The sequence below is a fragment of the Rutidosis leptorrhynchoides genome, chromosome 4 (assembly GCF_046630445.1).
Source record: "Rutidosis leptorrhynchoides isolate AG116_Rl617_1_P2 chromosome 4, CSIRO_AGI_Rlap_v1, whole genome shotgun sequence".
NCBI classification, from domain to species: Eukaryota; Viridiplantae; Streptophyta; class Magnoliopsida; order Asterales; family Asteraceae; genus Rutidosis; species Rutidosis leptorrhynchoides.
In genome coordinates this window covers 551,897,740-551,924,809 of record NC_092336.1, presented here as the reverse complement: position 1 = coordinate 551,924,809, position 27,070 = coordinate 551,897,740, and the positions used below count along the sequence as shown (strand labels likewise).

Here is a 27,070-nt window from a genome sequence, read left to right as displayed (position 1 = left end):
GTGATATCGATTGATAACAAAATCTGACAGAATTATTAATCAGAATAAATAAAAATTATAATCCGATATCTAATCTCAACTAACTTGTACGAATTTGATTCTGTTATCACATAATGTTAGACCAAAAACAAATTTATAAAAGGTTGATGTGAACGTAAAGCAAATTCTGTACCAGTTTTTGTAAAGTTCTTCAATTAACAAATATAATAATAATACTTTTTAATAATAATAATAATAATAATATTAATAATAATAATAATAATGTTTATAATAATATTAACACTTAAAATAATACTGAACATAATACTAAAAATGATGGTATCCAGTAAATGATAAGAATTAATGATAAAAAAAATTATAACACTATATTAGTTATCATAATTATTTATATTACTGATTATAATAATGTTATTAATAATAAATAATAATGGCACTTGTAAACATAAAATTTATATTAATTATATTGTTACTGATAATATTAATAGATTGTATTTACTTCAAATAATAATATCTATAATGATAATAACGATATTAATAATAATAATAATAATAATAATAATTTAACGAATCAATTGTATCAAAATTTCTTATATATATATATTTATATATAATACACTGATATTTATATAAATATTTATTCTAGTACTAGTAATGAAATTAGTAATAATAATACTATTAATAATCCTAACAATAATTATATTATAATTTTACTAATAACAATGATACTATTAATAATACAATAATATTAATGTTAACATTCATCTTTAATTACAATGAAAGCAGTAATAATACTAGTAACTATTTTTGTAATTTCTTTTACTATTTATTAATTATTACATAATATATTGATTCTTTATTATTTATTAATTCTATATTTATATTATAATATTTATAGTATTACTTATGTATAGAATTTATATATATATATTTATTTTAATAACAACCTAATAATTGTTTTACATTTTAATTCCAATGATTAAAGTGTAGTTCATTAATTGAAAATATTACACCTTTGTTATATATATATATATATATATATATATATATATATATATATATATATATATATATATATATATATATATATATATATATATATATATATATACACATATATATATACTTACACTATATATATATATATATACATACATATTTACTTACACACACTTGTTTGTGAATCATCGGGCATAGTCAAAGGCCAAATGATTTTATGTAAACTGTTCCAAAAACTTTGAGACTCAACTTAACAGACTTTGCTTATCGTGTCGGAAACATATAAAGATTAAGTTTAAATTTGGTCGAAAATTCCCGGGTCGTCACAACTTTTAGTTTTTTCCCTCCATATAAAAGCTTTAAACTTTATAATTTAACGAAGATTTTCATTAGATACGAGTTTTTAGTAAAAGCTACTGTATAAACTAACAAACCAAGAGCATCAATAGAAACTCAATAACACTGTACTCCAAAAGGGCCAACCTACAAAATAAAATTATCTATAGCGAGCCGAAACCTAACGGGCCGACCTACAAAATAAAATCTAAGACCATGCCAATAGAAACTCAATATCAGTCTACTCCTAGACAATGCACAAACCAAACATCTAAAACACTAAACTTGCAACTCAATAAAGAATAAGAACGCCCGACCCAATTAATAACACCGTCAAGCATCGGAATTACCCATCACCTTGGAAACTTTCTTTCCTCGGGCATCGGGCCTAATGAACTTATATGAAAATAAAACTAAAACTAAGTGTCGAAATAAAATATTAATGTTGAGACGGAATAAGAATAAGCAGTGTTTTGAGGATACGCAATGTTTATCTAGACTATGAGGTATAAAAATTCGATTGTTTTTGGGCTAATTGGGATTTAGGCCCAATATAAGAGTCAGAATGTACAGCTCAATATCAGTGGACCAAAAGCATTCAGATCCATGTGCAATTTCTTATAGTGTCAGGCTGGAGAGATATAGATAATGGCCCACAATTTCATCCTAACTTCGTGTTCTCCTTCTCCCTGATCTTGCCTCACCGTTTTGTATAGGAGGAGTATATATAAATAAAGGTTTTATCAAAAACCTCAATCACCCAACTATTTATCCTCGCTAATTTATTCAATCTTTTTTCGATCTATAAATTATTTTATTAGTACTATTTTTTTATTAAAATTTAATTCGACGACTCAATCATCATGTCTAAGGTATAAATTTATCAATTCAACTCTCTGTTTGTTTCTATTTATTATTTTAAATTTTAATTTAACTCGCAGTTTGAATGTTTGATTCACTGCTATTTGGTAAAGTATTACGATAGTTTAGTAAATAGAATTTTTAGGAAAGTCTGTTTAGTTATTGAATAATAATATTTATTGATCCAGGTGACTTTTTATTAGGGTTTAGTTTTTGTTGATGGATTCGATTGTGTTGTTTTTTTGTTACAGGCCAACGAGAAAAATACTGCGGTCAAACCTGAGACTTCTACTGGTATGTGTTTTGAAGTTTACTTGGTGGTGAAGATATAACATATGGATAAATAAAATGAATATGATTAGAGAAGATTGATTGATGGATTGGTTGATCTAAAATTAGTTACTTTTTATTTATAGATAATTTGTTCATTTGCTTAAACACTAATACTTGATTGAACTCACAAATTTTGCTAAATCATACACGATGTGCTTGAGCTATCTCGATAAAGATCAAGCGAAATTTACACGTCTGATGTGAGAACATACTAGTATACTACTGGTATAAAGGAGCCTACTTTATTGTATTATTAAACATATTATTACTTTTTTTGTTGGGACTTGGGGTGGTTGAAAATTATGTGAAAGAATTTAGGAGTTCGTTTTGATACTTAAAGTGTAAACAAGTGAGAAGAGACTAAATAAGTTTTTTATAATCTTTTATATTTATATATCCATCAATTGGACAAACGAAGTAAAATAAAATTTTAGTTGTAGCATATTCTCTAGTATCTCATATGCGTTCTTCATCACTACAAATTTTTGAGATCCCAAGGCACCTAAAACAGTAAACAACTTTTCTGTTTGTATCATTAATTGTGTGGTAATGAAGGACACATTTACATTTAAGAGGATATTAGTCTGTCTTCTATTAAAAACAGCTTTCGAATAGTCTTTGATTCTGTCATTATGACCAAGAACCATATAAGAAGTTCTTCGTTCTCATAGAAGTTTGCAGTTAAATTTGACAAAGATATTTTACTAATTTGATTCATTTATTAGTTTACTTTTTCTAATAAGACAACGCGCAATCTTTTCGGGAGTTTGAAAGTTAAGGTTGAATCAGTATAGTTTACATAATGCGTGAATTAATGTGGAATTTGTTAAATAACTTCTGTATCCTTTCTCAAGGATGGCTGATAGATCCGCCAAGCTTACTAGATGCTTTTTTTTAACTCGTGTTGTTTATCTAATAAGATTCATTCGTCTTTTTTCGCTTTTTTTTGCATCGATTCATAGTTTTTTATACATGTGAATTTATTTTCTCTTATGCAGAAACGAAGGCTGAACCAGCCGTGAAGAAAACATCCTCAGAATCAAGCTCCTCAGATATACCGTCCATGCCTGGAGCTGGATCTGGATTTCCTGGTGGTGCATTTGACTTTTCTTCTATGGCTGGTCTACTCAATGTATGATACTTTCTATCATGTCTATGAATGACTACATTACACACACGCGCGCGCACACACTCACACACATCTCTTACTTAATGAGTTATGGTTTCATTTTATTGATTAACGAGTTTGAATGGACCGTTTACAATTATTTGGTACACATTATAACGTCGTTATGAACTTATTATGATGTTTAGAAAAAGGTACTTATAACCAAATTGAAGGAATTTATTGTACAAGTAATAAAAAGCCACACGTACTTGATTTTAGCAATAATCCAAGTTTTAAGTTTCCAGTGTACAGCTTTTGTTCAGAGTTGATTTACATATTTTATCTTTTGAGGGTGGTTACAGGATCCAAGCATTAAGGAATTAGCTGAGCAAATAGCAAAAGATCCCTCTTTTAACCAAATGGCTGAGCAACTCCAGCAAACTTTCCAGGGTGCTGATGAAGGTATTCCCCAGTTTGATACACAACAGTATTATTCTACCATGCAGCAGGTTATGCAGAACCCACAATTCATGAACATGGCTGAGCGTCTCGGTAGTGCAATGATGCAGGTATTGTAAATTTATATTAAACGTGTTATATTATGCTGTTACGGTCATGTGATATAGTTGTAATGAATGTTTATTTGCCTATATGTGGCAGGATCCATCAATGTCTCAGATGCTTGAGAGCTTATCTAATCCAGCTCAAAAGGATCAACTTGAAGAGCGAATGGCACGCATCAAAGAAGATCCAGCATTAAAACCTATTTTAGAAGAAATAGAATCTGGAGGTCCAACAGCTATGATGAGGTTGTTCAATCTTAAATATCATCAATATTATAATATGCACCAACCTTTATTGATTTTCTTTGTAATTTTCCTCAATGTTTTTAACTATTTATTAGTACGTGGATTTAAAATTGTTTGATTTTTTCTTCTTGGCGACAACTAGGTACTGGAATGATCAAGATGTTCTAAAGAAACTGGGTGAAGCAATGGGTCTTGCAGTCACTGGAGATGCAACCGCTTCAGCTGGAAATACAGTAGCAGATGAAGCTGAAGATGAAGAAGAAGTAGTAAATGAGGTCGAGTCTATTGTTCATCAGACTGCTAGTACTGGTGACCTCGAGGTACTTGAGCATTACGTATAAGCTTTCTACTGGTCATTATATAATATCGTGTCAAGTTTGATAACAAAGGGTCATTGGCCTAGGGGTTGGTATCGAGGTGACCTTTGCAATCAAGAAGTTGGGGTTTCAATTCCAGGGGTGGACATCCATGTATATATCCGTGAAAAATTTGTATATGGGTGTGTCAGTTTGCCTTTAAAAAAAAATCTTGCCAAGTTTGATAATGACGGCATTTTAAATGGTAATGTAATTTGATTATATGAATTATATGATTAGGAGATTTTATGCAAGTTACAAGTCACATATTATGTCTAGTCCGAGAGTGTGTCAAACGTGATAATAAAAATAATAAAAAATATATTTTTTATGCTTAACTGTAGAAAATAATTTATTTATTCTTCTTGGTTGCATATATAACTAGGGTTTGAAGAAGGCATTAGAGTCTGGTGCTGATAAAGATGAAGAAGATTCAGAGGGAAGGACAGCATTACATTTTTCATGTGGCTATGGGGAGGTACGATATGATTGTATCCGATATATGCTTGGTTTTTGTTTATCATTGCTTTTTTTTGCAAAGCTGAGAACTTTATTAATAAATCATTGACTTACAATGTTTTTGTTTATCATTGCTGTGTAATGTTTTCTTTTCATATTCGCTTTAAATATGTTTTTTGTGGTGATTACTGTTACAGCTAGCGAGTTCATTTTCTTTTTAACAACTGATATATGACATGCTTCCGTTTTATCTACACTTCTGCTATTCTGCACCTATAATTAACTTGTACTTTTGAATGCTTGATTGAATATAAAATCCGTAAAGTGTCAATTCAACAGTGATGATGAGAGGAATTTTGGGATCTTTATGACGAATACTTATGTCGCAATTGTAGGTGAAATGTGCACAAGTTCTTCTTGAGGCTGGAGCAAAGGTGGATGCATTAGATAAGAACAAAAATACTGCCCTCCATTACGCTGCTGGTTATGGCAGGAAAGAATGTGTCGCCCTCTTACTTGATAATGGTGCAGCCGTGTAAGCTATCCGATCCGATTATTTAATCCACAATCCTTATTGGTTAAACCTAGAAGTGGTAAATTGGGTGTTTGGGTGGTTTGGGTGGTTTGGGTAACGGGTCAATGCGAGCAAGTTCAAGGTTAAAATTTGTTTGGTCAGGCTTGGCAGCTTGAGCGAGTCTGCAAACACCATCTTCTTTTCTTTAAAAAGTTTAAAATTGCTAACGAGTAGTTACGATAAAGTATTTAACTATTTATTATTTACAAGATTGAAGTCACCACTTCTATTTTTATGTTTTGTTGTAGTTTTAAATTTTGATTTTCTTGTTTTAGGACTTTGCAAAACATGGATGGAAAGACACCTATTGATGTCGCGAAGCTGAACAATCAGAACGAGGTACTTAAGCTGCTCGAAAAGGATGCTTTCCTATAAGTGGATCTGTGGTGTCGGAGATTGTCCACTTTTTAATGTTTCTTATGTTGAATCATCAGAATTCGTCAACGAGTGCCAATGTTGGTCTGTCTTATTTGTTTTTTCTAGTAAAATTACACAATTGACCTTGTCTTCTTTATGGTAAACTTTGTGTGTACTTGGAAGCTATTGCAACGGATTTATTCCAGTGAATGAGATTTATTTCAGTAAACTTTGTGTGTACATCTCCAAGTGAATGAGATTTATTTCAGTTGTTAGGTTGTTCAAAACCATGAATTCATGGATTGGTCTTTGTTGCAAGCAAAGTATTGATTTGTAAGAAATCTTGAATTTTCTTCTAGACAAGCATGCTACTTTTGTGTATCCTGGGAATGTGACTATTTAGACTTCTTACCCATACACAAAACTAACAATATTACTTGCTATGGATACATATAGTAATGGTAATAGTAATTAGTAATTAGTTATCATTTTGAAAATAAACAATAACACAGGCACCAACTATTAGTATGGTTATAAATTACTTACCTTTAACCATCCGGGCATAGCCTGGGTGGCCAGGGTGCCCCGCAAACGTCCATTTGACCATGGCTGTTCATCTCAAATAAGGCGAAGGTTCGATTCGAATCGGCCACCATTTGTGCTTGGCGTTGGAACAGGGGTTGGTTCCGACCACACTTGCCTGGGATTGCACACGACCCGGTAGGCAGTTGGCATCCAAAGGGTGTACGGGGTTAAAGGTTCCCCGCCGATCTAACCTCTTTCATCTCAAATAAATTACTTACCTTTCAAGTAAAATTAGTTCAGAAGACAGAGTTCACTAGTATATTTCGATTATATACAGATATTTAATTTAATTTAATCCTATTAACCTGTAGTTTACGTGAAATCATTTCAAGGTCGATTATAAAGAAGAGCCGGAATACATTGCAAGACCAACCTGTATAACCCCATCGTTAATATACGATTTAAACTTTATTTTAGTTTACATTATTAGTTAATTATGTAGTATATACTCCTCATATCAAGGCCTATTAGCTCAGTTGGTTAGAGCGTCGTGCTAATAACGCGAAGGTCGCAGGTTCGAGACCTGCATAGGCCAATCTTTTTAGTTTCCAACATGGCTACGTTATTCTATTTTCTCATGTTAGGTTTTCTATCATCCATAGATTACATGGGCTAATAATACCTTATACGGAGTTTTGTTACAACAAATCCTTATTTTCTCATGTTATTAATATTTGTTTTATTTTATTATAATCACCTAACATATTCAAAAAGAGAATTTGACAATAAGTAGTGGATTTATAGCCCTTTGATTTACGGACGACTAAGCTTTTGGTTAGAGCGTCGTGCTAATAACGCGAAGGTCGCAGGTTCGAGACCTGCATAGGCCAATCTTTTTAGTTTCCAACATGGCTACGTTATTCTATTTTCTCATGTTATAACAAAAATGATGAAGGCTATATTTGTTTTCATCAACAAATTAATTCATTCTTCCATGTCTCTTGGGCATTATTAACTTGAAATCAATTTAAAATTAAAGTTTATGAAGTTAACGGAACGGATCCCCTACTAGTGAATTTATGACTTGTCTCCAATCGGATAGCATTTCCATCCTTGTAAACGAATCCCCTATTAGTGAGTTCTCTCTACATATAGGAGTTTGACAAGTTGACCCCCTATTACCTTTCATATTTATTATAGCATCAAAAGGATTAAAAGTTCTTACCAAAGCTGCGATTGCAAATGGCTTTTTCAAAGGGGTTGAAGTTGGTGCGGATAAGGTGATGGTTTCTCATTTTCAATATGTGGATGACACGATCTTTCTTGGAGAGTGGAACCGACACAATGTGAGTAACCTTATGAAATTACTTATGTGAGTAACCTTATGAAATTACTTAAGTGTTTTGAAAATGTTTTGGGTTTAAAGATTAATTTCCATAAGAGCTCACTATTTGGCGTGGGTGTAATCAATGATGAAGTTGAAAGGCTAGCAAATCATTTCGGGTGTAACGTTGGGGAACTCACATTCACTTATCTTGGAATACCTATTGGTTGTAACATGAATCGCGTTGGTAGTTGGAAGACGGTTGTGGAAAAATTTAATTTGACACTCTCGGGATGGAAAGTAAAAACGATCTCTTTTGGTGGAAGGCTAGCCCTAGTTAAGTCGGTCCTTCATAGTTTGCCACTATATTATTTCTCACTCTTCCGGGCCCCTGTGAGTGTTATTAATCATGTTGAGTGTATAAGAAGCAATTTCTTTTGGGGCGGGAGAATGTTCCAAAATGGCTTGGTTTAAAGGGTTGATGTCATTTCTTCCTACGGGAATGGGGTTAAACATTGGGTCTCTTAAAGACAAAAACATACTTTTATTGGGTAAAGAGTGGTGGCGCCTCAAAAGCGAACCAAACACACTATGGGCTAAAATTATTTCTTATATTCAAGGGTCGGGTGGGCTTATTTATTCAAACGTGTTGCTTAGGTCGCAAGGTGTGACGATCGCTCCAAATCCATATGGACGAACACGTCATTCATCGATTTCATTGCGAGGTATTTGACCTCTATATGATATGTTTTGTAAACATTGCATTCTTTTGAAAAGGCACACCATAAATGAATATTTAAATCAAATGTTTTCAACATTTGATGATTTCTACATATAGACAATCACCGTAAATAATAGTTTACAATAGTACTTCCATTGACAATGCAGTCAAAATAAGATACACGGTGATGATTTGGTGAATGCAACGTTTCCTTGATAAACATGTCATGTAAGACTCCATGCACATAGCTTGTCTAACATATAAGCAAACAGCGGAAGACTTCTAGGGAACCTGAGAATAAACATGCTAACAAGTGTCAACACAAAGATTGGTGAGTTCATAGTTTTAGTGTTTCGCATAATCTGTATATAAAAGTGGATCACAATATTTCAGTTGTTTCATCCAGAAACGTTTATCAAAATATTCTACAAAATTGAGCACCCTGGTAACTAAACTTAACGTATATATAATTTGTACCCTTTGTATAATCATCTTAATAATACACGCAAACCAACGTGTACGCTTCTCAAATAGCATACGTCCGTTAAAAGGCTAGCGCTCTAGCTCGAACGGGGATATCAAGCCCTATGGATCCATATACTACTACTCGCGCCCACCAGTTCTTATAACCGGCAGTTACTAGTTACCAAAGCTAAGGGATTTTCGGTTCAAACTCAGTATAGAATTTAGTATGTACTTGTGTCCATTGTTTAAAATAAAGTGCATGTATTCTCAGCCCAAAAATATATATTGCAAAAGCATTTAAAAAGGGAGCAAATGAAACTCACCTTAGCAGCATATAAAGTCGTTCACCAAAATGTGATCGAAACACGGATTACCAAATAACCGTAGATCTCAACCTAGAGAACATATGTTGGTCAATAAATGTCTATCAAGCTATGTCAGGTCATAGTGTATCACAATCCTAATGCTCGATATTGACATACAAAAGTTATCCAATGTTGTTTCAAAAAGTCAATTTTGACAATAGTTTAACAAAACGAGACGTACCTTATATAAGGATTCATTTACTCGGTTGGTAATATTCAAAAATCCAATTTATCAATCTCGTAAACAAGTTGTTTAAATCTTAATTGTAGATTCAAAAGCAATTTCAATTAACTTCAATCATAATTCAGTTGCTCACATCTTTTAATCCGTTCATCGAAATTATTCGATATCTAAATGAAAAGTTATTGATTTTTCGTCAGCTTTCCAAAAACATGTATATCATATACCTTTTACCAGTAATATATGTATTTAATTCGTGGTACATCATAAACTGTTTAACAAGGAAATTTAGCATACAAGCATGTATAAATATATATACTCGAGGACTAGACATGGATACACAATTATTATATAAAAGATAAAATATAAGTACTTACATATCAATATTGAGATTCAATATTGTAGAAAAGTACGTAGACGTAACGGAGATGATAACACTAGGTTTGACTTGCAAATAATACCCATGAATATTACCCATAACCTCCTTGGCAATAAACCATAATTTTCTTAGCTTTATCCGGCTCATAAAACTATTTTGAAAGTGACACGCTCATCACCTCGTCGTAGTATTTTATGTATAATACTAATAATAATACAAATACTACTAATAATAATAAGATTAATAATAATATTAATCTTAATAATAATAATAATAATAATAATAATAATAATAATAATAATAATAATAATAATAATAATAATAATAATAATAATAATACGGAGTAATTTTTAAATTAAAACAGAGGCAGATATCTCGAGCTTTATAGGTGTGGCCTGTCCAGGACTGCCATGCGATCGCATGGCCTCCAAGACCATTTCCCATGCGATCGCATGGGATGGATTTCCAGCTCATGATCTTTTAACTTCTAGTTTGTCGACATATTTTTTAATTATTAATATAATATATTTAATTTATATAATTAATTATATATTATATTAAATTTACATGCATAGTTGACTTGTAATTTTCGTTCCGATAAGTCGTACGTCGTCACTCGACTTATGTCCTGGTTCCGGTTTTTCGAACGTCCTATCGTATACTGAGAAAACTTGTACTTTACGTTTCGTGAATTGTAACTTTGTCAAAATATAGTCTTAAATCATCCATAAACTATACCACTGTAGCAAAGCTACTGTAGCAATTCACTATAGCAAATAGTGATTTTTACTGTAGCAATTCACTGTAGCAAATAGTGATTTTCAAAAACACTGTAGCATTTTGGGTACTGTAGCAATTTGAAAATGTTACTATCGTTTACTAAATAACTTGAAATTATATATATGTATATATTTTTTTTAATATACATAAATCAGTTTTTAAATACACATTGGAAGTTATTTATAAATAAATTTTAATAATAAATATTTCAACTTATCATATATATTCAAATAGATATTTAAACCAATAAGTTTAATGTACGGTATCAAATAATTAATACATTGTTACCTTTTCAAGTTATAGTATATATGTATCTATTTACATATAATTGTTCGCGAATCGTCGAAAACAACCGAAGGGTATTTAAATATATAAAAGTAGTTCAAAAATTTTGAGATTCAGTTTTACAGACTTTGCTTATCGTGTCGGAAATGTTAATCATACAAAGATTAAGTTTAAATTTGGTCAGAAATTTCCGGGTCATCACACAAGGCAACAGTGGACGTGGATTAATATTCGAGTTGAACATGATCATACCAAACTTTCGCAGCTCCTTTGTACGAGTTAGGGGGTTCTACAACATTTTGAGATGATCCTTGGTTGGCTGATGCTGTGTTACATGTGAAGTTCGATCGCCTTTACCATCTCGAAGTTGCAAAAGAATCTTTGGTCTGTGATCGTGTTGATTGGTAGAATCGAGTTTGCAACCTTACCTCGAATTGGAATCGCAGTTCATGTGGGATAGCTCTCGATGAGCTTGCTGAATTATATAATCTTATATATTCTTATATTAAACTTGACAAGATTAGAGATTCGTGGCAATTGAAATTCTCCAACACCTAGACCTTATTCGCTGAAGTTCTCCCGCGGCTAATAGAAGACGAAAACATAACAAGTAGAGCAAATTCGCAGGCAGAAACACTTAGAAATAATCTTGTACCTTTAAAAGTTGGGGTGTTCATTTGGAGATTACTAAAGCGACACACACTGGTTCGTGTTGAACTAGATAATCGTGACATTGATCTCCATTCGGTAAGATGCCCTATTTGTGATGATGACGTCTCTTATTAATAAGAATAAGAACTTTACATTATCTAAAGGCATAAATATCTCTCAAAAAATTTCAAGATATAATTTGATTCTATATTTTATTTTACATCATATTGCACATAAGCTTCTATTAATTTATTACTTATTATATTTAAGAATTTTGCTAACTACAGTTCTTAAATATGTCGTCAACATACATTATATGATTGTACATAGCGGTTACCAGTCATTTTCTAACTGGCAGTTATGAGTATATACAATAAAATAATACATGTTAACGACAGTCCTTAAAATTGTCGTTAGTATTTTTTTTTTTTAAACAAATTCTTATATATTTGAGTAGAATAGAATTAGAATATAGGAAAAACAGATTAAAGAAAAAAGAGATATATGAAACTAGTTGGAGCTTGTAGCTGGAGCTGGAGCTTTTGGACTAGAGCTGGAGTTGAAGCTTATTTTTGAAGCTGGTAGCTGAAGCTTATTATTTTCTATGTGGTGTGTTTGGCCGCGCAGCTTGTTAGAGCTTATGAGAGCTTAAGCTTATTTTTTCCTAAGCTTAAGCTAGTAGCATCGTTTGGATGACATAAGTTTTCGAGCTTATGAAAAAAATAAGCTCTAAAAAAAGAAGCTAGTTGGAATAGTTTTTAAAAATAAGCTCCTAAACTTTATAGCTTATGATGTTTAAAATTACGCTTTTGACCCTTATATAATTATCTATCGTATATTTTATTGTCTATTTTAGTCAATTTACAACAATAAGCTCTAGCTCCAGCTACTTTTCACCACACACTTATTAAAAAATAAGCTCCAGCTTCCAGCTTCAAAAATAAGCTTCAGCTACCAGCTCCGTCTATAAGCTTCAGCTCCAGCTCCAGCTAGTAACACCAAACACACCCTATAAGTGTGGTAAATTAGCTGGAGCTTATTATCCAATTCATAAGCTCTACTTTTTTTTTCATAAGCCACGAGTATGTTTGGCACACAAGCTTCGTGGAGCTTATGGAAGCTTATTGGAGCTTGAGCTTATGATTTTATTAAGCTGTCATTTGTTTGGTAGACGTAAAATGTAGAGCTTATGAAAATCATAAGCTCTTAAAAAAAGAAGCTATTTCTAGTAGCTTATGAAAGAAAAAAAAATAGAGCTTATGAACTGAAAAATAAGCTCCAGGTAGTTTAACAAACACTTATAAAGAAATATAAGCTCCAGCTACCAGCTTTAAAAATAAGCTCCAGCTTCAGCTCTAGCTCATAAGCTCCGGCTTGAACCTTCAGCTCTAGCTCAGAAGCTCGAACTATAAGCTTCAACTCCAGCTAGTTTTATCCAAATACACTCTACTAGAAGTAGTTTTTTTTCTAGAGCTAATGGTTTTCATAAGCTCTACTTTTTATATCTACCAAACAAAACTATACTTGGAGCTTATTAAAATAATATGCTCAAGCTCTTATTATAAGCTCTCATAAGCTTCAGCCCAGTGTTGTAAAAAATCCGTTTACTCCCCGTTTAATTCCCAATTAATCATTTTTAAGGGCAATCCGTTCTAATTTTTGAAAATCTGTTTAATTAATTGGTCAACGTCGATTGATGGGTCAAAATCAAATTTGGTAATTAAAGTCGATCAAAGTCAAAATTGGTCAACACTTTAACATGAAGTTGAACTAGAATTTTAAGGATTTTGAACAAAATGAACACTTTTAGATAATTGTGTTAAACTTTATGTTTATATTTATGGTTTTATTCTATATTTTCATATATAATTTTTGAAATTTAATATTTTAATGTAAATAGTACAATCCGATTAATCTCCGAATTTTTGATTAATCCTTTCAAAGTACCGACCGATTAATTCACGAATAGCCGACCGATTAATCCCCTAATAGCGAATTCTGTAACCTTGCTCCCGCCAAACACACCCTACTGTAAAACAAACCTTACCCAAACCAACATAGTCAAAACACCTCGTCAAAACACCTAAACCCATCCAAAATCTTTCCCCCAAATTTCAGACGGTTCTCACCCACCGGTGTTCATCCCACCACCAATTTCCATTTCTATCAACAAACCCATCATTCAAATTGACCTTACAAATGGAAATTTCCCATGTTTTAGGTCACCGCATCCAATCAATTTTCTGTACGTTATCTTCACCATCACAACCACTTCCATACTCAACAAGGCGCATGAAAAATTATCAATCTTTACCTGCAAATTCCGTTTCTACAACCCCCAACAACATTACTACCAATCAAACCCATTTTAGAGGTCGACTATCTTATAATTCATCCAACAAATCCAAAGAAAACAACTCAATTTCCCAGCAAGCTAGACAAGCAGCCATGCTTGATATTCAACAGTCTCAAGATTTAATGTTGGCACTTTCAAGGTCGTTTTTTTTTTAATGATAATTAGATTTAGAGGTTAAGTTGATATGGGCATGTTTTGAAATTATTAAATTAAATGCCCATTAGTTAATATATGTATGTAGTAGTTGGTGTAAAGTATAATGTTGTTAAAAATGGATGCTTTTGTTTAAGCTAATGATATTTAACCTAATTTTGAATTGGAAACGAGTACAGGTCAGGTGTTGTGTTGAAAGTGCAAGACTTGAATGTTATTATGCGCGAATTCGGCAAGCAAAATCGATTGAAGGATCTTTCTCAGGTTATTTCAACTTGTCGATGAGCTTTGTTTATTTTTAATCAATTTCAATGCATTTTGTGAGACATATAGGTAAAAAACAATTCAAGTATACTAGATATAGTTGGAAGTGAACTTTTAGATACAAAATTGTGACGAATGTTGTTTAAGAAGAGTGTTTACATAAAACTACAGATTTGTTATATTATACCGTATTGAGTATTGAATGAAAACGATACAGCTTTTTGAGTGGATGCAGCAAAACGTGAATCTAAGCTTCGCTTCTTATAGTAGTTATATTAAGCACATGGGGAGGAGTCTACATCCCAATAAAGCAATGGAAATATACGATGGAATAGAAGATAAGTTAATCAAGGTTAACCCGTCCGTTTGCAATTCGGTTCTTGGTTGTTTAATTAAAGGTGGGAAGATCGAGAAAAGCTTTGAACTTTTTCGTCTCATGAAGCGAGATGGTCTAGTACCAGATGTTGTTACGTATAGTACGGTATGCCTAAAAACCATTACCATCAGCCTCTTATAACTTGCATAGATTGATTAGTACTTGCATAGATTGTGGTAATGGGTCAGACATGAATTTTTTGGGCTGGTAGAAGCAGGTTTACCCGAAACATGTCTTTTCGAACTTTTTTTTAAAATCTTTTAGGTAGTTGGAAGGTTAAATATGATTCTTAAAAGTATCATGTCTCTATAATAATAAAATTAATAATGTTAAGAAATATTTAATGCAATAAAAATAATGATTTCACATACTTTTTTAAGCTATCATTTTTTATTAAAAAAAATTAAAAATATTTAATAAAAAGTTATATTTTACCATGGTAAGATAGTCCACGCGGCCCTGATATCCTTGCAAGAGGTCTCAGGTTCGAATGTTGTGGTGGTTGGGGATAGGTTGGAAACGGCTACGGAGTAATCCGTCTGGGCTGCTGCGTACATTAGAGTATGGTTCTCAGAATACTCGTCTTCTCGGTAACCCGAACAGAGAAAAACCTTATAACTTTATTTTATTTTACCCGTCCAACCCGTCAAAGATATGACAAAACCATTTTATTGTAGTCGCCTGTGCCTGACCCGTTAAGTATATAACCAAACCATGTTAGTTTACCCGTTTAATGTGTTAAAGATATAACAAAACCCAAAACGATTCATTAGTAACTAATTAGGTTGGTATTGCTCCTGTTTGCTCTAATAATTAATTCTGCTTCAAAATAACGGTAAGCTTTTTATTTTTATTTTATTTTATTTTTTATGTAGCTGCTTGCAGGTTGTGCCAAAGTTGAAGATGGATATTCAAAAGCCATTGAGCTGGTCCAGGAGCTCAAGTACAAGGGTTTGGTGATGGATAGTGTTATATACGGGACAATAATATCCGTTTGTGCATCATGTAATCAATGCAAAGAAGCAGAGACTTATTTTAACCAAATGAAGAGTGAAGGGCATGTTCCTAATATTTTTCATTACAGTTCTTTAATTAATGCGTATTCAGTGGGTGGAAGTTATGATAAGGCTGAGGAGATACTTAAAGAGATGAAACTAGCAGGGTTAGTTCCAAACAAGGTTTGTTTTGTATGCTTCAAAACATTTAAATGTTTTTGTGAAACTTTTGTGTGTAGTTGTTACAAACTTAAATGTTGCAGGTCGTATTGACAACGTTGTTGAAGGTCTATGTTAGAGGAGGCTTGTTTGAAAAAGCAAGAGAGCTGCTAAATGAATTAGAAGTCCTCGGTTATGCCGAAGAAGAGGTAATGGTTACTTTCTTGATCATGGTTACATTAGATTTTGATGGCGGGTTGGGCAGTTTGCGTTACAGTTGTAGATGGGTTCTGGTTGAAATGGGCCAGGTCAGGTTGGCCCAGTTAGTTTTTCCTGTTCGGGTCACCCTGGAGGGCGAGTATTACGACCCCATACTCTAATGTACGCGGCCTAGCCAGATTAATCCGTGGCCATTTCCAACCCATCCCTGGCACCACAATATTCGACATGAGATCTCTTGCATGGTTACCCGTTGTCCATTCTAAATAAATAATAAATTGATTAACACGTTTATTTGATCACAACAATAATATTATTACAATAATATAATATAGTAGTGTAGATCTTTGAAAAACAACAATGTAGAAGGTCAAATGCACTATATGTTGACTTTGAGTGACTATCAATTCATTTGACCCATTCATCTTTTAGCTATTTGTTTGGATAATTTATGTGAGCCGTTTGAGATAAAACACTGCCGACTTGATAATAAGTAATGGGTAGAAATTGCACCCCCAATCAAATTACAAACTCCTTGTTTCTTGAGCGGTTGAATATTAAGCTTATGCATTGTTACTATGTGGAAATGATTTAAAGATATGTGACATTTAATTTTGATCACCCAAGTTCCTATGTCTTGCTAACGCAATCTAAAATCTTGTACAGATGGTCACATAAACTGTAATCATGCATACCTTTGCATTTTGATTTGATTGTAGATGCCATACTGTTTGCTAATGGATGCTTTATCAAAAGCCGGACAAATAGATGAAGCTAAATTGGTGTTTACTGAAATGACACGAAAGAATGTGAGAACAGGCAGGTATCCTTGACAATCGAGATTTTTTTTTTTTTTTTTTTTTTTTTAATGTTTTATGTAATATTTTTTTTGGCTTTTTGATATCTTAATTTTCCAATAACTCGGTTTGGGAAGTTCTTGAAAGTAACTCTTTTGTGCTGAAATTACACTCAGATGGCTATTCCTACAGTATTATGATTTCGGCTTTGTGTCGATATGGGCTCCTTGAAGAGGCAAAGCAATTAGCATCCGAATTTGAAGCCAAATATGAAAAATATGATGTCGTTATTATGAACACGATGCTGTGCGCCTACTGCAGAACCGGTGAAATGGAGAGTGTGATGAATTTAATGAAGAAAATGGATACATTAGCAATCAATCCTGACCGAAATACTTTTCATATTTTGATTAAATATTTTGTAAAGGAGAAATTATATATGCTTGCTTTCAAGACTTTGCAAGATATGCACAACAGAGGCCAACAACCGGATGAAGTATGTTGCCCTTTTATTTATTTTTATTTATTAATAATGACAAAATTAAAATAAAAGAATCTTATTTTTTTATATTATTTTTTTAAGAAGTGTTGAAGTTATTTACTTCAGCATTTAATTTGGAATTTTTTTTTTTTTTTTTTTATTTCAGGAACTTTGCTCTAATCTAATACTACATCTTGGTAAAACTGGGGCCCATGCAGAAGCGTATAGCGTGTATAATATGTTGAGATACGGTAAGAAACCAATGTGCAAGGATCTTCATGAGAAAATTTTGTATATCCTCATAGGCGGGCGGCTCTATAAAGATGCATACGTTGTATTCAAGGTGCGTTTTGAGTATTTGTTGATTAAATGTTTTTTGTCGGTTTTACTTGTTAATATATAATTCATCGTTCAGGATAATGCAAGGTTGATCTCTCGTCCTGCTATGAAGAGGTTTTCTAGTACATTTATGCGATTTGGTAATATTAATTTAATAAATGATGTCATGAAGGCTATCCACAACTCAGGCTACAAAATTGGTCAGGTAAATAAATGAGTAAATGACCTTGTTTGTTTGATCAAGTTCAATTTCCAAATCTCGACGATGTTACAATTGTTTATTGCTGTATTTTTATTTTATATATTTTATATTTTATTAGGGTTTGTTTTCGATGGCTGTAACGCGTTACATAGATCAACCTGAAAAGAAAGATTTGCTACTTCAACTGCTGGAATGGATGACTGGTCAAGGCTACATTGTCGATTCGTCTACTAGAAATTTGATACTTAAGAACTCCGATTTGTTGGGACGTCAACAAACAGCTGAGATTTTGGCTAAACAACATGTGATGTCAAAGGCAATAAAAACACGCGAGATGAGTAAAAAATGATAAAAGAGACTTGATACATGATCTTTTGTTTTCACCGGCACTCGATATAGGTTTGGGCTTTTGTTAAGTCCAGTAAATGGTGCATAAAAACAAGATTTGCCATAGTTTTTATTTGGGCTCTTGTTAACTCCGGTGAAGGTACGTTTAAAATTCCACAAAATACAAACCATGATGCTGTGTTTGTGTCAGGTTTTCGACCAGTATAGTTTGTAGGAAAGCAAAGGAAGATGTGATACACAAGAGAAACAAGGTCAGTAACAAATGTATTTCTTTGATACTTCTACTGAGCTGAGTGAAGTTTTATTTTGCGGTTATAATGAGCAAAACCTTGTTTCTGTAAATTGAGGATCGAAGTGTATGATCACAGTTTATAATATGTAACGGATGTTACGTTAATTTGATAAGCTATATAATATGTAATTGTGTACCGAACTATACAATGGACACACAATTCATATCATTAAGACTAGTAAATTAGAGTACATGGTTCAAATGCAAGAGAAACTAACAAGATTCACATTTATGTATCATACTAGTTAAATAACTCGTGAATTCACGGGTATGTTCAAGAAATTTATTTATAAAGATACGTGGATAGTTACAATTATTGTTAAAGATATGCGTGATTTAATTGTGATTTAATTATGTTGATACCGTTGGTCTTAACAAATTTTTAATTTAAATTCAAAAGATAGACTTAAGGTAAAATACATTATCATAGATGATCAAAGATAAAAATCTGAATATAAATCTCTTTTTAATTTAATAAAACATTTGCAGATGTGATGAATTCATTTTTTATCTGGTTTTATTTTAACACGCAAAATCGAATATTAATTTAATTTAACTATATTAAATCGAATATAATAATGCTTTTAACATATATGAACACTTCATTGTTCTGAAAGATTAATTTCTTTTTATAGAAGATAAATATCATCTACTTAAGGAATAAAATCATACTTCACAAAATTTTTGATAAAAAATTGAAAATATAACAATCGAAATGTCACGATTTAAAAAAACCATGTTAAGGTACGAACTATTATTTTAAGTTGAATATCGAATGAAGCATATCAAATGATCAGAATATCTGAGCTGCGAAAATATGAAAAAATATGTGATACATAATGAATATGAAATATATAATGACAAATAAGATTTAAGGAATGAATTTAATTCTCGAGTTTATTTAACCGTATTTAGTTATTGCACTTATTTTTTGTTTAAATTTCGTGAATTAGTTAAAAAATTTTATGTTGATTATATTGACTTATTTAAATGGAAGACTAGCTTAATGCCCGCGAATTCGCGAGGCTACTTTATGGGACTAAGCAAGTATTAGTAAGTAATTAATGTGAAACATTATATTATTTGCGTAGTTTTCAGTAGCGGACACAATCATAGAATATTGCTATATAGTCGTTGAGCAAAAGATAACAAATAAACCCATAAATGCACGTCTAAGCATGCGTTATATTATCCAAATGTTGTATACTTTATAAAGTATTTGTTGGGTTGTTTAAGAAAAGAAACATAAATGGGTCAGATATAAAAAAATTCATCTTGCCTAGTCCAATATTTTTTCTTTTTTTATAAAACCATATGATAACGTTATTTTCTCAAATTGTCAAAGGAAGATAACCAAAAGGTTCTCGCTTTAAGCCAACAACCCCTTTCAAATTGGACCCGCCCATCTTGCCTTCTTTCTTTTTTACATAAACAAATTTGTTTACTTTAGTAAACTTAGAAATAAAAAGTAAGATAATATGACATGAAGTGAGCATGAAAAACACACAATTTAACTTTTTTTTTTAGGTATTAACATAAACATTATTAACACTTTATATAAAGACAGGTTGTTAACAACTAAAATAGATAATATTTTAATATATTTATTAAACATGAAAAAGTTAATTTACAAATGTCATAAATGAGATAAATGAGTCCGGAAGTTGTTAGTTGCTCCTTCAAGGGTCTTGATGGGTGGTGGGAGCTGGTATGGGCCATTGTAACCCATTTCAAGAACCAATTTTTGCAGCTGCTACCGTCAAAAACGTCAGCTGTTTTCGAGAAGAAAGTGAACCCGAATGTTGATGCCGTGTCTGCGATAAGCGACTTGAAGCAGTAAATGTTTGTTTTTCTTTTACTTGTTAGTAACGGTAGGTAATAGATAATTATATAATGGTGTAATATAACAGTTCTTGGATAAATAATGTTTAATCAAAATGGAGTTAGTTGAAATGTGAGATTTCATGTGTTTAAACCTTACAGATTTCGAGGCTGTGTGTTATTTGCTGGTTCAGCGAGTATCTAGTCCAGCAGAGTATGTGTGAACCTTTGATGATGCTTCAACTAATTGTCAACTAAAATTACAATTAAAACAACGCAATTAAAACATTAACCAAATGCTTAAGTTTGTAATAAGCAAATAAATGGTACACTCATACTTGGGGAATCCAAATTTATGTCACAATTCGTTGGTGACTTCTTTTTCTAAAAATCATGTATATATGTCGACGTAGGCCCTTTATGACTCAAATGGGTCCTAATTACCCACTTCAATCAATCTATACCCAAAACTCATTTTTAAAACATTAAAACTTACAAACTCACTTAACTCAACATTTAGGACGTGTCTACAATGACCATTACCCAAATTGACCCCCTTTTGACACAAACAGGTCAATAGTCACAATGTACCAAAATAAACAAGTTGACATAAGAACTATCAAAGCGACAACATGACCAAAACTTTAATAAAACAATAATACCCACAAGACATTTTATTTGGAGCTATTAAATCATAATGAATGGAGAGAGAGCTTCCATAACCACTTACATTTAGTGTTTCTTCAAAGTGACCATTGTACTTAACCCAAAAATTAGTACACGTACGCATTGTTGACCATTTAGTCCAATTCTTTGACATTATTGCAGCTTTTGACATCAACATACCGAGCATCTTCTAATCCTTTGCATTCTCATCCTCTTTCTTATAATTAAAAACATTAATTGAACCTATCAAAAAATACATCAATTAACAGAGGTAAGCATAAACTTTGTGAACGACATAGGAATTCAAGCAATAATTAACCAATAGCGTGTCATCTTGTAAGTAACAAGATAGCCATCTCCTTAGATAACAAATCATTCCGAAAATCTTTCCGCAAGATTGTAAATCCGTTGCCTTCATCCATGCTTCTATACAACATAGCATTTAGCTAATAACTACATTATCAAATATATATATATATATATATAACATAATTTCCATCAAGTTGTTGCAACATATCTATAACATAAACCGAAATATACCACCAAATATTAGTCATTACAACATAAGTATAATTATATTATACCTATAATCTAAAAGAGATAGTGGAAATAAATAGTAAGGGCATTTTTGTCTTTTCATTATATTTTAAGAATGCCCTTTCATTATATTTTAAGAGATAGTGGAAATGAATAGTAAGGGCATTTTTGCCTTTTCATTATATTTTTTCTTTCGTTTTGCACAACAAAGCCCCCTCACACTTTTCTAAAAAAAACAAATCGACCCCCTATACAGGGGGTAAAGTGTCAAATTATCATTTTCATAAAAAATCTTAAATAAACTCCACCCAAATATACAACGGGCCATATCTTCTCGCTCGCATCGAGTCAAATTTTTCCGACACCATCGTTAAACTCGAAATAATTTTAGGAACACAATGTCACTAGCTATACGCAAAACGGACGATTTTTTAAAAAAACGCTAAATATTTGGGGTACTTTTCATACACGTTTATTTTGCGTTATATTTTTAAAAATCGACAATTCCATAGCGAAACGCGAAGATGCACATATAGTGTTAATTTATAATAACATTTAAATTTTTCACGGGTTATACCTTTTAGTTCGACTCGAGTTGCGCTTCAACGACATCATCGTTCGCCACGAAATAATTTTACAAACTAAACGCAATAAAATACATTGAAAACCGAACCCCCGACGCGAAGCGAGGGTTCGAACACTAGTTCAATCAATAAAACACCTACATCGCTTACAAATTCGTTTTCGACTTGAGACATATACTCCAAATACCCCTTTTTCAACAATGTAGTTCTTTAAGGAATTATTCGACAGCTCATAATCATATTTGAAGTTAGCACATCAACATAATAAGCAACAACAATCGTATTCGTTTCCTCAATAATAAACTTGTACGATTTTACGAAAATTAAAACCCATAACTAAGGTCATCATATCAATATTATGAAAACAACATACTGTAATATTAACAATATAAATAGAACATTAGTTTCACTACGAAACTCACCTTAGGTGCGAATGAATAGTTAAGCAAACTTGATTCTTCTCCATTTTGCTTCCACCTATCATCATTCACATAACATACATCAACATACATATATACACGTTCACTTTTCCCACCGTCTACATTTCATTGAATTTTCTAAGTCTTTCAAGACTTGACTTACTATCATATCTATTTATCTATCTTTCAATATTATTTAGTATTTCATAACTTTTAGTAAGTTCATAAAGCTATAAACGAAGTTTACACCTTATTTCTCTAACATTTCTTTACTACTAACAAAATTGTCACTACATCAGTTATCCTCTTAAAACATCACACTCATTACAACCATAAGTCTTTCATTCAAATTACCATGATCATCTTTCATTCACTTACCATGCACTTTGCTTACATTTTCTTTCAACTCAATATTAAAAATTGTTAATAACTATCTCATCTACTTTATAACCATAAAACTCAATTTAGGTTTCACCTCCATCAAATTCTCAATCGGAAAACTCAGTTTTCTAATACCAATATAATCTTTTCTATAAACGTTACCTGAACTTGAATTGCATTTCTCACATTTTCCAGAAAACATCTCACTTTTAAGCAACTAAATGCACAAAAAAAGTGTGTATTCGAAATCTAGTCATACACAAAACGATTACAAAATTTTGCCTTTATATCAAATACATACAGCAATAAGCTTGGCACAGAACTTTACAAACAAGTTAACAAATTCATAAAAAAAACTAAAGAATGTAAGAATAAATTAAGACCCCATAGACAAAATATAACACTTATCGTTACTCGATATCATGTAACTGTAATTTTTTTTACCTCTTTTGTTAGATTGAAAAGTCTCCATCATCTATTAACCTATTTACACAAACCGATTATAAAGAATATGAAGATCAGGTACCTGAAGTAACCAATTTAAGATGTTGTGACCGAAAACAGATGAACGGATGTCGCCAGCGATTACTTGTAACTTCAAATTATAAATCGAGTAAAACGCATCCACTTTACAGCCTTGACTCGAACTGTCAACACTTTTAGTCTGACCATGAATGCTATCAGATACATTCTTGACTTTCTGTCTCTTTTCTGATATTCAATATTAATTAAGAAAAAATCAGCATATTAACTGTGAGTTACATAACACATACCATAAACTGATTGGATAAAGGGAGTTGGCGATGGAAGTGGCGACGGTCAGCTTAACGACGACACAAAAACCCTAGTTTCTGCCCACATACATTCTGATGAGTCAGGGGACTGGAGACCTTAATTTTAGGCCACAACTTCCCTCTGTTGTAACAATTCGGACGAAAAGGAACGAATCAATCTAACTGACCAGTAGTGAGGGAAGGTGGTGGTCTGAACTCTGAAGTAGTGAGAAAAGTTGAGGGGTTTTACTTATTGGTCGTAGCTTTTTATTGCACTGTGTATAGCAGTTGTAAAACCAACTCTTGTTTAACTAAATAGGTCCAATGATTCCTTCACATGTGAATCTGTTGAACTATAAAACAAAAGCGAAAACAATAGCATATTAAGTTAGAAGTTTTGTTAATTTGTGTTGCGTTTATAAGTATATTACCTTGTAGTTGTGAGGATTTTGTTGCAATAGTACTTCTAGAGGAACTCGTTTCTAAACTTTTCTGTCTCCAGCTGATGATATTGTTGTCTCTAATATCAGTCGTGGATTCACCAAGAGTTTGATACTGGCTTCTCTAATGATCATATAGCTCTTCTTGAAAGTTTGTTGCCTCATCTTTCCATAGTGTGAGCTCTATCAAGTTGTCTCACTATAGTAACAATATATTGCTAGAAACAAAATTTACTTCTTAAAAATGATATATTCTCTAACATTAATACCTAATAAGAAAAATGAGTTATTTAATATGAAAGTAACGTACTTGAGATTGATGATTCGAACAAAGCAGGTAGAATACTCCTTGTACCTACATCAGACCCAGTGTGATCCCTCTTATTAATAACTATCATATAAGCCAGATAATATTCATTCCTAATGTATTGCTGACTATTTCGAATATAATATATCCTATCTAGCTCGGTACTACAATACACAACAACTAAATACTTTTACCACTTCTATGTAATATGGTATAAACCCTCTGTTGGTGAATTTGATAACAATAGTGCATATTCATAGTTAGTTAATTTAGAAACCCCAAATAGAAACCCTAATTCATTGAAATACTTCTTTCATTACCCTGATTAAAGGTTATGAGTATGTGAAGCTATTTGATCGTTTATTGAATAAGGAATTCTGAAGTGAAGCTGTTTGATTTGGTATCATCGATTCGTGACTCCTGTTTGATTTGGTATCACGAGTTTTTGATAGGTTATGTTACTCCGTATTGAAAAAGGAATGAGAATGAAATACCAATAAGGGATAGTAGAAGAAAGAACGATATGCACCTGAATGTACGCTTTTATTTCGATTTCGAGTTGATGTAATCACAATCCAGTATCCACGAACATCCGATCGTCTGCTTTAGGCAAAAAGGGTTGAATATGAACAGAATACATATGAACGCGATTTGTATTTTGATAGCGGTTGACGTTTTGACAAACCATTGTTCACGAACATCGGACCTTCTCTTCTACGCAATCCGGTTGAATCTGCTCTGATTTCATATGAAGACGATACGAACATCAGACCGTCTCTTCGCTGTTTGAATCTGAACGATGTGAGTAAATGTAGAAGATTGAATGGTGTAGGAAGCTAGGGTTTTTTTTTTTCAGATCGTGAATGATTTTGGGGAATGAGGAGAAATAAAAGACCCTAAAATTTCAATTTTAGCCGCCGATTTTTTTGTGTGGGTATTTTTGTAATCAAACAATTCAAAGTTAGGATTATGAGATCATTAGTAAGATTAGGAAGAAATGAAGGGCTAAGATCAAAGATGGTTAGTTAAACGGATGGTTGAGATTAGTTTATGCTCCTTAAAATGACCTATTTTTGTTTTTGTTATTATATATAGTATAGATATAGATATAGATATAGATATAGATAGATTAAAAGAGAATAATTAAACTTTTAAATTAGGTAGAAGTTAATTATCTATTTTCTTAAAAAAAAAAAAAAAAATTAATAGGTAATATATGACATCATCATAAACCCTTATATCGCGACACATGTCAAGTCCATTGTTTAAGATGACATCATCAAGTTAGTATTCAAATATATTAAGATTTCTGGATTAAATCATCTATTTTATTATTATTGTACAAAACAAGTTAAAGTTTATAGTCTATTTTCAAATTATTAAAATTGACCACGAATATTTTACTTAAATATCCGTAGTCTATTCGGATTGTATCATGATCGCTTCTACCTCAAATGTGCTAGAGAGATTTGAATCTAAGAATTCTTCTGAGATATCAAAACACCAACTACTATGTCATGTTATCACACATTTATATGTAAATAAACAAATTCTCTTTAAATCAAAAATATTTGAAGCATTTTGTTTAGATTGTAGAATTAATTAAAACGATTAATTACTACGTTACATTTAATTATTAGCCTTTTATTTTACTTATTCATTCAGAGTTACAACATGTACTAAACTACTAAGACTACTAAAAGTAGTACTAACAAAACCGTTATGATTAATTAAGTTTTATTTTGGATTAATAAACTAATATGGAGTACCAAAATATTTGAATTACTTAAGTTTTTTGTAAGAAATATGTATATACGAAACTGAAATAATCAAACATGTTATCACAAACGTAATAATCAGATTATTAATAAATAATCAAAATAAGAGAAAGTTGAAACGATCTCACCGATATTAGGTTGAACCGGGCTTGTGTTTGACACAATTCCCTTAAAGAGATTCTTCGTCTGTTCCCAGTGTACACCGGTCCGAAGCAGCGTATTGCCGGACTTAAACAATTGCCTGAAAATGTTGTCTACATCATTCATAATAAGCTAACACACATTTTTGTCTCTTTTGACCAAAGTCATTAATCAAACAAAAACTAAGCTTATGTATACTTTGTGTGTGTATTTTTATGGAGCTAAGTTTCATCTATATTTCCCTAAGTTAGTGAATCATCAATCACCAACCTCTTATATAGAATAAAGGAGGGAATATGAAAGAACTCATAATGACAATTAACATGTTACTTAGTACTCATAAGTTATCAAATGCCCATTAAGTTGCAACAAATGTT

At 31.9% G+C, this 27,070-nt stretch overlaps 2 protein-coding genes, 1 long non-coding RNA gene and 1 other non-coding gene across 9 annotated transcripts; 3 read left to right on the top strand and 1 right to left on the bottom strand.

Annotated features, from left to right (window-relative positions):
• The first annotated feature begins 2,034 nt into the window (after nucleotides 1–2,034).
• Nucleotides 2,035–6,429, top strand: LOC139845223 (ankyrin repeat domain-containing protein 2B-like). Its single transcript, XM_071835469.1, has 9 exons — nucleotides 2,035–2,204; nucleotides 2,445–2,487; nucleotides 3,525–3,658; nucleotides 3,997–4,203; nucleotides 4,295–4,443; nucleotides 4,586–4,763; nucleotides 5,185–5,277; nucleotides 5,654–5,793; nucleotides 6,108–6,429. Exons 1-9 carry the CDS (start codon nucleotides 2,196–2,198, stop codon nucleotides 6,205–6,207), a joined length of 1,053 nt encoding a protein of 350 aa, XP_071691570.1. The 5' UTR covers nucleotides 2,035–2,195; the 3' UTR covers nucleotides 6,208–6,429.
• Nucleotides 6,430–7,235: 806 nt separating this feature from the next.
• On the top strand, nucleotides 7,236–7,309 carry TRNAI-AAU (transfer RNA isoleucine (anticodon AAU)). The gene has a single exon. It is a non-coding gene; the product is annotated as a tRNA-Ile (tRNA).
• A 6,638-nt stretch (nucleotides 7,310–13,947) lies between these two features.
• Nucleotides 13,948–18,980, top strand: LOC139845222 (pentatricopeptide repeat-containing protein At1g10910, chloroplastic-like). Of its 2 annotated transcripts, none has more exons than XM_071835468.1 (10): nucleotides 13,948–14,360; nucleotides 14,554–14,638; nucleotides 14,874–15,119; nucleotides 15,890–16,192; nucleotides 16,273–16,377; nucleotides 17,107–17,206; nucleotides 17,361–17,680; nucleotides 17,832–18,008; nucleotides 18,081–18,209; nucleotides 18,325–18,980. In XM_071835468.1, the coding sequence occupies exons 1-10, from the start codon at nucleotides 14,065–14,067 to the stop codon at nucleotides 18,553–18,555; spliced, it is 1,992 nt and encodes a 663-aa protein (XP_071691569.1). In that variant the 5' UTR covers nucleotides 13,948–14,064; the 3' UTR covers nucleotides 18,556–18,980. The 2 variants fall into 2 exon arrangements, with proteins under 2 accessions (XP_071691569.1, XP_071691568.1); XM_071835467.1 differs by having other exon boundaries at nucleotides 14,856–15,119.
• Nucleotides 18,981–20,414: 1,434 nt separating this feature from the next.
• Nucleotides 20,415–25,641, bottom strand: LOC139845221 (uncharacterized). Of its 5 annotated transcripts, XR_011758248.1 has the most exons (9): nucleotides 25,304–25,641; nucleotides 24,778–24,822; nucleotides 24,459–24,685; nucleotides 24,028–24,380; nucleotides 23,781–23,965; nucleotides 22,877–22,931; nucleotides 21,398–21,576; nucleotides 20,828–20,921; nucleotides 20,415–20,660 (listed from the first exon to the last, which is right to left on the bottom strand). It is a non-coding gene; the product is annotated as an uncharacterized lncRNA (long non-coding RNA). The 5 variants fall into 5 exon arrangements; XR_011758247.1 differs by having other exon boundaries at nucleotides 21,398–21,759; nucleotides 23,781–24,380; XR_011758245.1 differs by having other exon boundaries at nucleotides 20,823–20,921; nucleotides 23,781–24,380.
• Between the last annotated feature and the right edge of the window lie 1,429 nt (nucleotides 25,642–27,070).